The sequence below is a fragment of the Caloenas nicobarica genome, chromosome 8, assembly GCF_036013445.1.
Source record: "Caloenas nicobarica isolate bCalNic1 chromosome 8, bCalNic1.hap1, whole genome shotgun sequence".
Classification (NCBI taxonomy): domain Eukaryota; kingdom Metazoa; phylum Chordata; class Aves; order Columbiformes; family Columbidae; genus Caloenas; species Caloenas nicobarica.
In genome coordinates, this window is record NC_088252.1 from 15,052,151 (window position 1) to 15,065,191 (window position 13,041).

The 13,041-nt window shown below is 51.0% G+C and overlaps 1 protein-coding gene across 1 annotated transcript; it reads left to right on the top strand.

The window, feature by feature from the left end:
* Positions 1 to 102: 102 nt before the first annotated feature.
* Positions 103 to 4,305, top strand: LOC135991318 (zinc finger protein ZIC 1). The gene is made up of 3 exons (XM_065639825.1): positions 103 to 1,738; positions 2,886 to 3,049; positions 3,566 to 4,305. The coding sequence occupies exons 1-3, from the start codon at positions 763 to 765 to the stop codon at positions 3,761 to 3,763; spliced, it is 1,338 nt and encodes a 445-aa protein (XP_065495897.1). The 5' UTR covers positions 103 to 762; the 3' UTR covers positions 3,764 to 4,305.
* Positions 4,306 to 13,041: the final 8,736 nt, after the last annotated feature.

The window sequence follows — 13,041 nt, forward strand, 5'->3', positions numbered from 1 at the left end:
CTCACGTCCGCCCGCACGGCGCTCCGCCCCCGGCTCCCATTCATCAAGGGGGGGGACGGTGTCGTCTTTTCAATTCATTTATCTGCAGGAATGATTGCCGCTATCAGTCTCGCGTTCACCGCCCGGCTGAGGAGGTGAAAGTTTCTCCCCAGGAAGATAAACCGCAAAAGACAATATTGTGCATGATTTGCGCCTTTTTTTTTGCAAAGCGAAAAAAAAAAGGGCCCCCCCCCAAAAAAATCGGGGAGAGTGTGGGGAAGCTCGAAGAGGAGAGAGAAACAATCTCTCGGCCACTTTGCAACATTCCTATAGCCAAAAAAATCACTGAAGGAAGTTTCTTTTCTGTTTTGCTTTTTTTTTTTTTTTTTCTGCCCGTGTTGCTCTCTCTCCGTTATTGTTATTTGCAGGCAGTTTATTTTTGAGCCCACCCAACCCCCTCCCAACTTAAACCTCCCTGAAAAGTCAAAGCAGAGAGACAGTGAATATTTTTTGGGCACATTTTTATTATTATTATTTACAACTCCGAAGATCTCTTTCCCCTTTCTGCACCAGCCTCCTTTTTTTTTTTTTTTCCTTCTCCCCCCTTTTTTTTTCTTCCCCCCGCGCTGATGCCGAAGGGGGTGTTTTTGATGTGGTTGCTTTGGTGGTGATCGTCGCTGACTTTCCAAAGAGGGTGTTTTCGCCGCTGCTGCTGCTGCTTCTCTCCGCGTTGTGTGTGTGCGCGCGTGCTTTTTTTTTGGTTGCTGCATCGACGCTGGGAAGATGCTTCTGGATGCTGGACCGCAGTATCCCGCCATAGGAGTCACTACCTTCGGGTCCTCTCGCCACCACTCCACGGCCGATGTCACGGACAGAGAAGTGGGGCTGGGGATCAACCCTTTCGCTGATGGCATGGGCGCCTTCAAAATCAACCCCAGCACCCACGAGCTGGCGTCGGCCGGCCAGACCGCCTTCACCTCGCAGGCGCCCGGCTACGCGGCGGCGGCCCTGGGGCACCACCACCACCCGACCCATGTCAGCTCCTACTCCAGCGCCGCCTTCAACTCCACCCGGGACTTTCTGTTCCGCAACCGAGGCTTCGGGGAGGCGGCGGCCGCCAGCGCCCAGCACAGCCTCTTCGCCTCCGCTGCCGGCAGCTTCGCCGGACCCCACGGACACACCGATGCCGCGGGACATATACTTTTCCCGGGGCTGCACGAACAAGCCACCAGCCACGCTTCGCCGAACGTGGTGAACGGGCAGATGCGCCTGGGCTTCTCCGGAGACATGTACGGCAGACCCGACCAGTACGGCCAGGTCACCAGCCCCCGCTCCGAGCACTACGCCTCGACCCAGCTGCACGGCTACGGCCACATGAACATGAACATGGCAGCCCACCACGGGGCAGGGGCCTTCTTTCGTTACATGCGGCAACCCATCAAACAGGAACTCATCTGTAAGTGGATTGAGCCCGAGCAATTGTCAAACCCCAAAAAGTCCTGCAACAAAACTTTCAGCACGATGCACGAGCTGGTGACTCATGTCACGGTGGAGCACGTTGGAGGACCCGAGCAGTCCAATCACATATGTTTCTGGGAAGAGTGTCCAAGAGAAGGGAAACCTTTCAAGGCCAAATATAAACTTGTAAATCACATCAGAGTCCACACAGGTGAAAAACCTTTCCCCTGCCCTTTCCCAGGCTGTGGCAAAGTGTTTGCCAGATCAGAGAATCTCAAAATACACAAAAGAACTCATACAGGTACGGTAACCTTCTCTGTAGCTTTTCTCTCTGCGAGTGGAAGCGCCGAGCGCCGGAGCGGGGGGCAGGGACGGGCCGGAGGGGCCGGGGCGCTGCTTGGTCGAGTTAGGGGGTGAAGGGGTTATGATCCAAGGCCACTGATTTTTCCGGGGAGTTCGGCTCGGAGCTCCGCTGCAAAACGAGCTCGGTCACAGCCACGCCAGCAGCGGCAACAAAAAGAAAATTATCCCTGCCGAAGCAGAGGGGGAGAAAGGCAGGGCTTGCTGCTGGGATTGGTAGGGCAAGGGCGGAGGGGGGGGGGGCGGGTATCGCAGCAACCTGTCCTGTTTAAATTTATAGGTTTTAATTAATTGTTGTTCGGCAGTTTTGACGGTGGCACGATGAGAAATTGTGCTAAATATTGCAGGCAGCTCATCCGTCTCCCCTGTGCAATTCAGGGCTTGGTAAATATTTAATTCCGATGAGCGATTTTAAATAAACCGAGCTCGGCGCGTTAGTGTGTTATTGTTGTGCGAAGGGTAGGCGCCAGGATCTCTGAGAACTTTTCCCTGTCGCGGGAGGTGGAAATGCAGCAGCCTCTGGCTGAGAGAACTCTCTCCCACCGCTCTCACCCCGGAGCGCCGAAAGCCAGCGCCGCTTTCCCGAGCGCTTTTGCAAAGGGTTTGTTAGGGCTGTCCTCTCATTGTTTTCCCCGGCCGGATAATTTGCAATATTGCAAGAAAATACGGGGGAGGGGGCTGGGGTGGGTGGGAGCGTTAAATATCACGAGAATGAGCTATAAAAACGGAAACTAGACACTGAGGATCGTGTGTAAATACCACCATGCCTGCTCTCAGAGCGTTGCGAGGAGGGAGAGGTGCCCGGGCTGGGGCTGCAATTGAAACTCACCCCTCCAAAGGAAAAAAAAAAAGTTATTTAGCTCCCTCCTCCCCCCGCCCCGAAATGGGCGCTGAACAGGGGTTGGAGGTGTGGAAAGAACAGAGAAGACAAGCAAGGTTTGGGGTATCTGAGCCTCGTTGAAGTTAGAAAGTTGCAAGTGTTTGAAATGGAGCCCTGGGCTTCTATCCGGCGGGGCGGTGGGGACAATGAGCGATCCAGCCGGCCCTGCTTAATCAGATCCGTTTCCCCCTCCTTCCCTCTGCAATAGGTGAAAAACCATTTAAGTGTGAATTCGAGGGCTGTGACAGGCGCTTTGCAAACAGCAGCGATCGCAAAAAGCACATGCATGTGCACACTTCCGACAAGCCCTATCTCTGCAAAATGTGTGACAAGTCCTACACGCACCCCAGCTCCCTCAGAAAGCACATGAAGGTAAATGGAGGGTGCCTGGTGTGCGCGGCTCGGATGCTGCCTCGGGCCTGGCCGGAGGAAAGGGCTGCGGGGACGGGGACAGCAGAGCCCAGGCCGCGGGCCGGCGGCGCGGTGGTGCCTGCGGGCGGAGCGCGGCCCGGCCAGCTGCGGGGCTCCGCGCTGCTGCGGCCCAGCCCCGGAGTCCGCCCCGGGCCCGCCGAGCCGCGCCGGCCCGCACCCGGCCGTGCTCAGTCCCGGGCCCTCGGGCAGGGCCTTTTTGTCGGTGCGTTTTAGCCCGGGAGGGGAGGGGGGGCAGTGCGAGGAAGCAGCCGGTGCGGCGCTGCCCGGCCTTCCCCGCCGGGCCGGGGCCGGGGGGGCGGCCCCGGGGCTGGGGCCGGCAAGGAGCCCCGCGGGGATGCCCGGGCCCGGGGCTCGGCGCTGGGTCCCCTTGTCTGGCGCATCCCCAGTCGTAAGCGACCGCCGCCAGGGCCTCCGTCCTCTGCCGCTCTCTATTTCTGCCCGGGTTTTCTCTTGCAGGTCCATGAATCATCCTCGCAGGGGTCTCAGCCTTCTCCCGCCGCCAGCTCAGGCTACGAGTCCTCTACCCCTCCAACCATCGTGTCTCCATCCACAGAAAACCAGACCGCCAGCTCCTTATCCCCTTCCTCCTCCGCAGTCCACCACACGTCCAGCCACAGCACGCTTACATCAAATTTTAACGAATGGTACGTCTAAAACGCTAAAACAAAACAACAAAAACCCACAAAACGAAACAAAACAAAAAAGCCCCAAGTGAGAAAACAAATACCCTATTTAAAGACTCCAAAAATAATGAACACTTTGAAATCAGAATTTAAACGAGCAAACAAAAGTAAAATGCTGCCAGTAGACCCAGGACCGAGTAAAATGAAGACTTCATTTCTTAAAATTGTTGTGGTTTTTTTAATTTTCTTTTTTTTTTTCCCCCTTTTTTTCCGACTGTTCTGCTGTGCTCTGTTCCAAGGCTTGATAGGCGAAGGGGTTAGTAGGATGCATAAGAAGACAAGGTTACCAGGGCAAATGCCAACTGTTTAGGGCTTTACTGGAAACCACTGATTAGAGATCTCCAACTGCATGTCTGCTCGGGCAGCGGCCTTCCCCCCATCCCCTCTTGTAAATACAGAATTATTAGCTTCAAAAACAAAACAACAAAAAAATGTACTGTTTGATTTTGTAAATAGTTATATCGCAAGTTGAATAAGGGGATACGTGGATTTGTGGTCTTTGCATATATGTGGGGGGAGGGGCGGGCGGGCGGGAGCAGCGGCGGGGGGGCGGAGGTGGTTGGGGGGGGCAGAGGGAAGAGGTAGAAATTCAACTATTTGTACTGAATGGCAAGAATGTTCTAGTAAATGTGTACCAAAATGTGAATTACTTTGTATTATTACAGTCTAAACGTCCATCTAACAGAATATTATTGGTATTAATGTGCTTTTTTGTATAAAGTGCAACATTTCGTCCCAAAGTCCAGTCTAAGTAGTGCAGTAAAATGTTGTTACACGTCCTGTCAAGAAATTCGTATAGTGAAAGCCTGGATCTGCGTGTCAAACTGTTACATTTGTTTATGTAAAGTGATATTAAAAAAAAAAAAAGATATAAACTATATCTGTCCGTTGCTTTTGGCAAATACAAGAACATAATGTATATAAATCCTAATTTCCATATTTATCCGCATGTAAAGGTCCGGTTATACATGTTACAAGATATTCAATATTTATGGTTAGAAGAATTGGTATGTAAAATTTAGTTTACAGAACTGTTTGGTAACATTTCGTACCTTATTAAAGATTCTTAAATCACATGAATTGTGGTAGGAATTCTTATTCACTAAGTCAACCTGCTGCAACTCCAACTAGCTTTAGGATATTAGAATAAAACTGTCCCAGTTTTTCACTGCTTTCCATTATGTCATCACTAAAGCAGCGAAGGTGATATAAATGTGATAAATGAAAGGATCCCTGCTGGCATTACTATAGTGTGTAATTAGTATTTATATCAAAATTTATGAAACAAATTTTCGGCCGCAGTATAATTTAAATGACCTTTGCAGACATAGAATAACAACCATAAAAATAACAGAAATAGATTGCATATGCTGCATAAATATTAATGTGGGGAATTGTTACTCGAGAAGTGCTGCTCTCCACTCCAACATTGCCCATGAATCTGCATAGACTGGGTCCTTAAATTAAATTAATTCGGATAACATATATTAGGAGATTTAAAACAGAGGAGATTTCGGTTGCTATTTTAATTTAAGGCATTTATGGCCATAACTAATTCTCAGGCAGTGGACTCATGACTTTCCTTGGGCCTTTTACTCCAAGAAGTACAGCACTGTTTCACGAAGGCAGTTGTTGTTGTTGGGTATACATATATTTTTAATCTCTTTTTTTTCCCCCTGATATTCCTTAAAACGTGATGTTAATTTAAATCAATTACTTCTTGTGTTATGTTATTATTATTACTATAATTTTGCCAGTGTTAATAGCTTTCTAAAAAAATAAATCTAGGGGCTAAGAATTATTTTATGTAATTTGATTATCTTTCTATCTCTTTTATTTATTTCTCATTTACTTAAGAAATTCGTTCCATTGGCTGGCGTTGATACAGTAAATTTGTAAATGAGAAGACAATATAAAAAATCTAAATTACTTGTGCTTAATGACTGTAGCAGAACGCCTTTTCTCTAAATCAGATTGTCTTCCTTGCAGTTTAGTTTGATAGATTTGCAAGCTGTACTGCTTCCACTAACTTAGCTACGGTTGTTGGAACTGTTGGGCTTTGTTCCTGGTTGTAGCTTGCATGATCGCCCCATTAAGCAGACAACATATCAACAGACAACACAAATCATGAGGTTGGCTAAAGCTGCGAGGGCTTGTGATATGTCATAGAGTGAATTGCAGAAACTGACCTTCCAGTAGACCAAGATGACACTTTAACAGCTTCTTTAAAGAAATATTATGTGTACAGCGAGTCAATAGCCATATTAACCGCTCGGGGGGGGAGGGAGTGCCGGGGGAAGCCGCTCTCTGCTCATATTCATGCGGGCGCTCCGCAGCTCCGGCTGTAACCCAGCCAGAGTACAGCCTGCCCAGCTCAGACCAAACCCCCCCAACTATTCTGCTTTGTCCGTAACATTTGGGGATCTCCCTCGGAGATTTTTCTCTCTCCCAAAGCACAACACTCACCCCCCCCCAAAAAAAAAAAAAAAGTTTGCGTTGCTCAGATGAAGCCCCACTCCTGCCAGCTCGGCATCGCCGTTTGCTCTCTGCAGCACCCGTGGGAAGGCTTCGTTTTAACTTTACTTTCTACAAAATATTATTATGAGGCTAATGTCGGTTTTCAATGAACAGAGCGCCACCTTGCAGGGCTTGGCGAGATAGAAAAAGTTGGAGCCCTGTGGGACCCGGGCAGAGAGTGCTGGGACTTGCGGAAATGTAACCCACCGGGCAAAAGAGTCAGGGAAAAAATGTTTCATGACCCGAAAATGTTGCTCTCTGCGAATCTTTCAGCTTATCTGTTCAGCAGACTTGACCAGGCAGCGGTTTGAAAAAAAAATAACCTGAGCGTAGATAAAAAAAAAAAGTAAAGTAAAATGGCAGAGATAGTCTGAGCCATCCCACTATAAAACAAACCCGGAGAAACGTGGTGGGGGTGATGTATTTTAAAGAAGCTTATTGCAAAATTCTTTGAACCTGTGTACAGTCCCTATTGGTCGCTTAACACAGATCTGTTACTTGTGTGTATTGGAGCACTTAGTTAATGAGTATTCTTTTAAACTTTTGGTCTGAGGTTTGTTGGAGCGTCCTACTGCAGAAAGAATGATTTTAGTAGTGTTGTTGCTGCTGCTTTTTTTAATTTAATTTTATTTTATTTTAATCTGGGGCGGGGAGAACGGTGCAATACTGGTAGATCGCCATCCCGTATATGTTCTGAATTAGCGACGATCACTGTGGCTGGAACTGCTAATGCTGAATTCAAGTCCACGCCATGCTTGTGCTGTTCGCTTGACTCTGGAGAGCGGAGCAGTGCTTTGAAATCCTCGGCAGAGAGAGGGGTATTTTCGCAGGCAGGGAGGTTGTGAGGCGTCTCTCGGCTGTTCCTGCGCTGTTTCAGTCCCTAAAGCAAACTTTCCCCTAGCAAGGCGCCCTTTGCGGATTTACTTACGAAGACCTGCGGGGAGAAACACGAACCCCGTCTCTCCATCCTCGACCGGGGCCATGATTTTCTTTCTAATCTCGGGATGCTGTCGGGCTGTTTTTCCTGTGGGGGTTATTAGACTTCGAAGTAGACGGGGGCTATCTAGCGAGGTCCCGCCGCGCCCAGGGCAGGCCACGCCGGCAGCCCCCGCGCTGCCTGCTCCGTGGTAGCCAAAACGCTGGGGCCCGTCGTCCGCAGGCTTCCGCGCCCGCGGAGGCTTTTGCCGCTGAGGAGTAGCGTTTGGAGATACCCACGGCAGCACCGCAGTGCTCGCGGGAGCGTACAGGAGACTGTTTGGTGTGTGTGTGGGTGCTGTACCCTCTCGGGCGATGTGCCAGCGGGGCGCACGCAGCAACCCCTGGCCTGGCCTGTGCTGCTTGCACGCAGAAAGTTAAATACAAAACAATAATCGGGCGCTTCCTCGATTCCTCCCCCGCGAAACACTCGCCTTTCAGGTCGCTTTAATGGCTTGTGAACGATCGTTTGAATTTTTTAAAAAGGCAAATCCGGCATTCATAAAACAAAGTTAGCTTCTTTACCACAGACAGTGTTCGAAATGGGGGCACACACCCCGCGCTGGCCTCGACCGCTTATCGCCCTTGTTTTAGCCGTAAGGAGGTAGCAGTCCCTGGACTGATGCACATACATCGGGATTTTTATTTACTGGTTTTCTGGCCTCGCTGGTAAACGGCTCCGACTTTGTAAGTTTTCTCACGTTCAGAGCTCTTGCTCCTTTCGGAGCAACTTTTAAGCGGAGCAAGCGGCTAGTCCGGCGGCGGGCTGGTGCCGGCGGGCGCACAAGGAGCCCCGTAGAGCGCCCGGGTCGGCAGGAGCCCCGGCGCAGCCGGCGCCGAGCCGGAGCCCCTCTGCAAAGCCCACTTCCAGCCGGCAGGACGGGGAAGGAGATCTCTGGAAAAGGCTGCTGACACAGTGCAGGGTATTTCAAGCGACTTGATGCTGGAAGAGCCGAAGTGCGTTTTACCGCTAGAGCTGAGAGGGAAAAGAATTTGTGAGCGGTATCTCCATGGAGGAGGCTGTACCGTTTACTAGACACGTTATGTATCACCGTTACAAAACGCACATATGCATATACGAACATCCGCACCCCGTTCACACTCGCACAACGTCTGTGTACTCCTACACGGGTGTGCCTGTCCGTGTCCGCGGGTGGGAAGCGCCCGCCACGGCGTGCACACGTGCGCGCTCTGCACCTCGAAATGAGGGATCGAGCCCCGCGGCGCTTCCCCGGGAAATCATCACGTTTTCCTCAAAATGTGGCGATTCTCTCCTGAGAGGGGGTTTGCTGCCGAGGAGAGGCCGGGGAGAGCTGGGAGGCCCGGCCAGGGCCCGGCACGACCGTGCAACCTGGCCTGCGGAGGGGCTCCGCCGCAGCCGCCTTCCGCGCCTGGCCGCGGGCCGGCACCGCAGGCGCGGGGGAACCCTTGGTGGGGACGCGCACTGTCTGTTTTGTGGGTATAATGCACAGGGCAAATGATCATTGCTGCAAATGCACATACGCTCACCGGAATCACCGTTCGCCTTACTGGTTTTGTTACAAATATACACGTGTCTATAAATATATATATATACGTCTTTCTATTTATATTCGTATGTAAAGAGTGGTATTTCTAGAAAGACACGTATTCATGTGTTTACATGGAGGTATATTTTTGAAGGTTCACGTAACCTCTATTATTTAATGCAAATGGCTGTGTACAATGGATCGCGTTTGTAACAAAATGGGTGTATTTTCCAAATTCGCCCGAAGAGATTCCTATTTTGAACTAGGCGAAGGTCGGATTTCTTCAACTTGCTGCACGAACTAATGTGGGTTCCTTTCCATGGCAAAGAGGCTGTGTTTTAGGGTGCATTGCATACTAAAAATGGCCAAGGTTTTTATTTTATATCGTGGTATTTTTTTCGCTGCTAATCTCTGTGGGTCAGATCTGGTTCATCTTCGATAACAAGAAACACGATTCTGTGAAGCGAATGGGCTATTTTTATCATGCAGCTGGAAGCTGTCATCAATTCGTAACATTTATTTCGGCTTTAGAACGATAGTATAAAATAGCATGAAGTTTCCAGATGACGCCCGTACTGCAGACAGGATTTTTCAAGTATAATAAATCAAATTAATTACCTTTTAGATATATAAGATCATACTACCTCTCTATGAAACCGCTATTAAAAAAATGCTCCGTGTGTGCATCTGTGATTGTGCATGTGTTTACATTTCGGGACCCAAACACAGCATTAGCTGTCTGGGGGTGGCTGAGGCGAGGCAGAGCACATGATCAGCGGTGCACACTCAAGCCCACGTCTAAACATGCCCGTTCGCGATACGTGGGCACGGCTTTGCTTAGCAAAAAACCGAAAGTTGTGTATTGGCATGGGTCAGGACTTTAAGATCCTTTCAGATCTTTCTTGCTTCCAAAATTTCGTGAACAACACCGCCAAAGGCTGTAGAAAAATTAAAGAAGGAAAAAGCCCCCACATCAGCAAGCGTCCCCAGCTCCCCACACGCCCGACATGTGTCTGTGTTTGATGTTGCTTCTCTCGGGGGTGGCCGTGGGGCAGTGGGTAGGTGCGGGGCTCCCCGTCTGGGGACGGTTCCTAGAAATCGCGGCCGTGCGCGGGGGCGGTGTATGCGTGCGCGCCCGCCGCGCACCCCGGCGACAGCCCCGGAGGCGCATGCGCGTCAGCGGGCCGGCTCCACGTGCTGTTGAATATTTATAACTCTCGCTGCCTCCCCGCCGCCCGCGGAAGGTAACCGCGGAAGGTAACCGCGGAAGGTAACCGCGCCCGCGCAGGGGAGCGGCGCCGGCGCTGCACGTGCTGCCCGCCCGCTCGGGTCTCGCCGCACCCCAGCGCGGCCCGGCCCGTCCGGGGCTGCTTCCGCCGCGCCGTCCCCCTGCGGGCATCGGTGGGCCTGGGAAGGCACTTTCCCCCTTTCCTGCCTTCCCCGGCATGTTGGGCAAACGCGACCTCCTTAATTTAACGGGTGCTTTAGCAAATCACCGGCTCCCTCCCCGCAGCAATTCTCAGCGCCGGTGTCCGCCAGCCGAGTTGTTACTCGTGGGCTTATATGGCAAAACATAACGGGCACAGTCGCCAGAAAAGTACAGTCTCGGGGGAAGGGAGAAAGGTTCTTGTAATGGATTCCTTTCTGCCTCTCTCCTGTTAGTAAAATCTCTTTACGCTGTATGGCCCATCATATTTTATTGCTGATATATCGACATCGCATGATAGATCCGAAGAAAAAACGCACAGTCTTGGCATTTATTCCGTTTGTAGGCTGCAGTGTTTAAACAAATAGTAATAATTCCCAGTGCTCATTGTTCAGCGGCACAAAGTGATTTTAAAGCCCTTTGTGCGGTGGCAAAATTACATCCCATGTTATCAGAAATGTACTTCTCAATCTTGCTAACGAGGTGGGTTTTTCTTTCCCTACAGAGCGCGGCAGGGAGCGGGCAGGCGCCCTCGGAGCCCGCGCGGGGCTCCCGGGCGCATCTGGGCGCGTTGCCCCGGCGGGGCACGGCCGCGGCCGCGCAGCCCGGCCCGGCCCCTCAGAAGTTCCCAGAAAGGCCTTTCCGGGTGGAGCGAGGCTGGCTGGAAATCGTCCAGCGACAAGTCGTCCTCCGCAGCCCCTCTCTCCCTCTCCCCCTCCGCTACAGCCCACCACTCTCCATCACCTTCTCTCTTCCTTGCCCGGCGCTTCAGAGAAACGCGCCCATCGGTGTGTGCGCAGGGGCTGGGTTGTGAAAGCCTCTCCGACCAACACCTTGAGTGCCTGTGCCCCCCTCCCCGCCCGACTGAGGCTCCCTGCGCGCCCCAGCCAACTACAAGAGGCGACAATAAAGCCGATGTCCATCATGTCGCCTGTTCATTTCAGAAAGGGCAGATCCTGACCTCAGTTCCGCAAGTGGAAGCTTGTTTCAGGCTCGCACTGTGGGCACCATTTACTCCAACATTTACACAGATACGTGTGAACACATATTTTTTTCCCTTTCCAACCAGGCTTTTTTCTTTCTTCCATTTCCCCCCTTAGTCGAAGGGGAAGCTTCTCGTTATCTGCAGGGGGTGCAGAGGGCGTCAGGGGGACAGTGACACCCCGACACACACCTGAGCCACATGCCCCCGCCTTCGCATGGGAACCCGCTCGTATTATTAAACTCCCAAGAAAACTGTTGATCTCCTCCAAGTGTGAGGCTGAACCTTTGCATTTAGTGCTCATGGCTGCGTCGCTTCTTCCCTCCTCCCAGTCGTGTCCCCCCCCCGCCTTTTTTTTTTTTCCCCCAGCTTCGTTCCTGTGTTGTATCTCCAGAGATCCCCGGGTCCCCCCGGCAGGGCTGGGGCAGGCACAGCGCGCGGGCTCCTGCGCCGGGACGGGACCGCGGAGCGTTTTCGGGGCGGGGGGGGGGGTGACGGGGGAGAGGGACGTGCCCTCACTTTTTAGCCAGCTGGACCAGGAAGGGCTCTGTTATTATTATTGTTAGTATTATTATATTCCATTTCAAATTGCCCCTTTGTAACTTGGAAAGCGCCTGTAAATTTACCTTAAACCTGATTTCTTTCCTAGCCAATGGTGTCAGGGGCCGGCTAGCCTGTCCCTCCGGAGCATTAACCCTTGTCGCTAGCTGGAGTGAGTGAGAAGCTGAGGTTTGGCCCTGAGGAACTGTGTGTGTAGATCTGGCACAGCTTTGCTCCCTTAACTCCTGGATCTTTGTTTTGGTGGCGACCAGGCAGAGCAGGGAGCGCTGTGCTCGCGTTTCCCTCTGGCTTTTACACACACACACACACACACAAATCCCCCTTTCCAACTTTCTGCCTTTTGCGCTTCCCTTCCAGTTTTTTCACTTCTCAGACCTACTGGCAGCATTTGCCGAGATCTAGATCCCCGCCGTGGTAAGTGATGCTTTTCTCCATTGCAAAACTAGCTCAGCTCTCGGCTCGCTGTCCCAGGGATGGGTGTAGAAGTTGCATTTGTTTGGAACAGAATTGCCCAACCCCAGTTGTTTCACGTCAAGCAGCACAGAGTAAAACTATTGTCGTGTATTAACTCTGAATGGGAACAAACAGACCAAATAATCATTGCTGGCTCAGACGGTAGCATGGCACTAATGTCATTCTTTTTAAGTTTGCAAAGCAACTTTTTTTTTTTTTTTTTTTTTTTTTATGGGGAGAGCGAGCCGCTGTTTTGGGTCTGATCTTTATATTTACATTACACACCAGACCATAACAAGCTATACAAAGAATGCAGCTGCCATATGTGCTTTGTGAACATGCAATTATGATTGGGGGTTCATGCATTCAACCTAAGTAGTGTTGCAGACACACTGATACCACTTTGCAAGGTTCGTGCAATACCTGAAAGCTCACTCCATATTTGGGGGGAGGGGTTGGAGAGACGTTGCATTTTTAAAACCTCTATATTAAAAAAACCGCCAACTACAGTAAATGCCTCCTGGACATTTATTTTTAATGTACAGTCTGCAGCTCTGACTGGATCAAATTCACGATTATTCAGATGAGATTGCATTTGAATAACTTGCTGGTTTTTCTCCCCCGCCCTCCCCCATCGCCCTCCCCCTCTTTTTTTTTTTGGGGGGGGGGGGTGCGTTTTGTTTTAAAAATTAAGAAAATGAAGAGAACCGCTGAGTCCGGCTGACCTTTGGCTGACATGATTTAGCAGGAGACCGTTCGCAAATGAGCACTGGATAAATCAGACCCTCTAGTTCTCCGGATAAAGCGATGCTCAGCGCTCGGCTCCC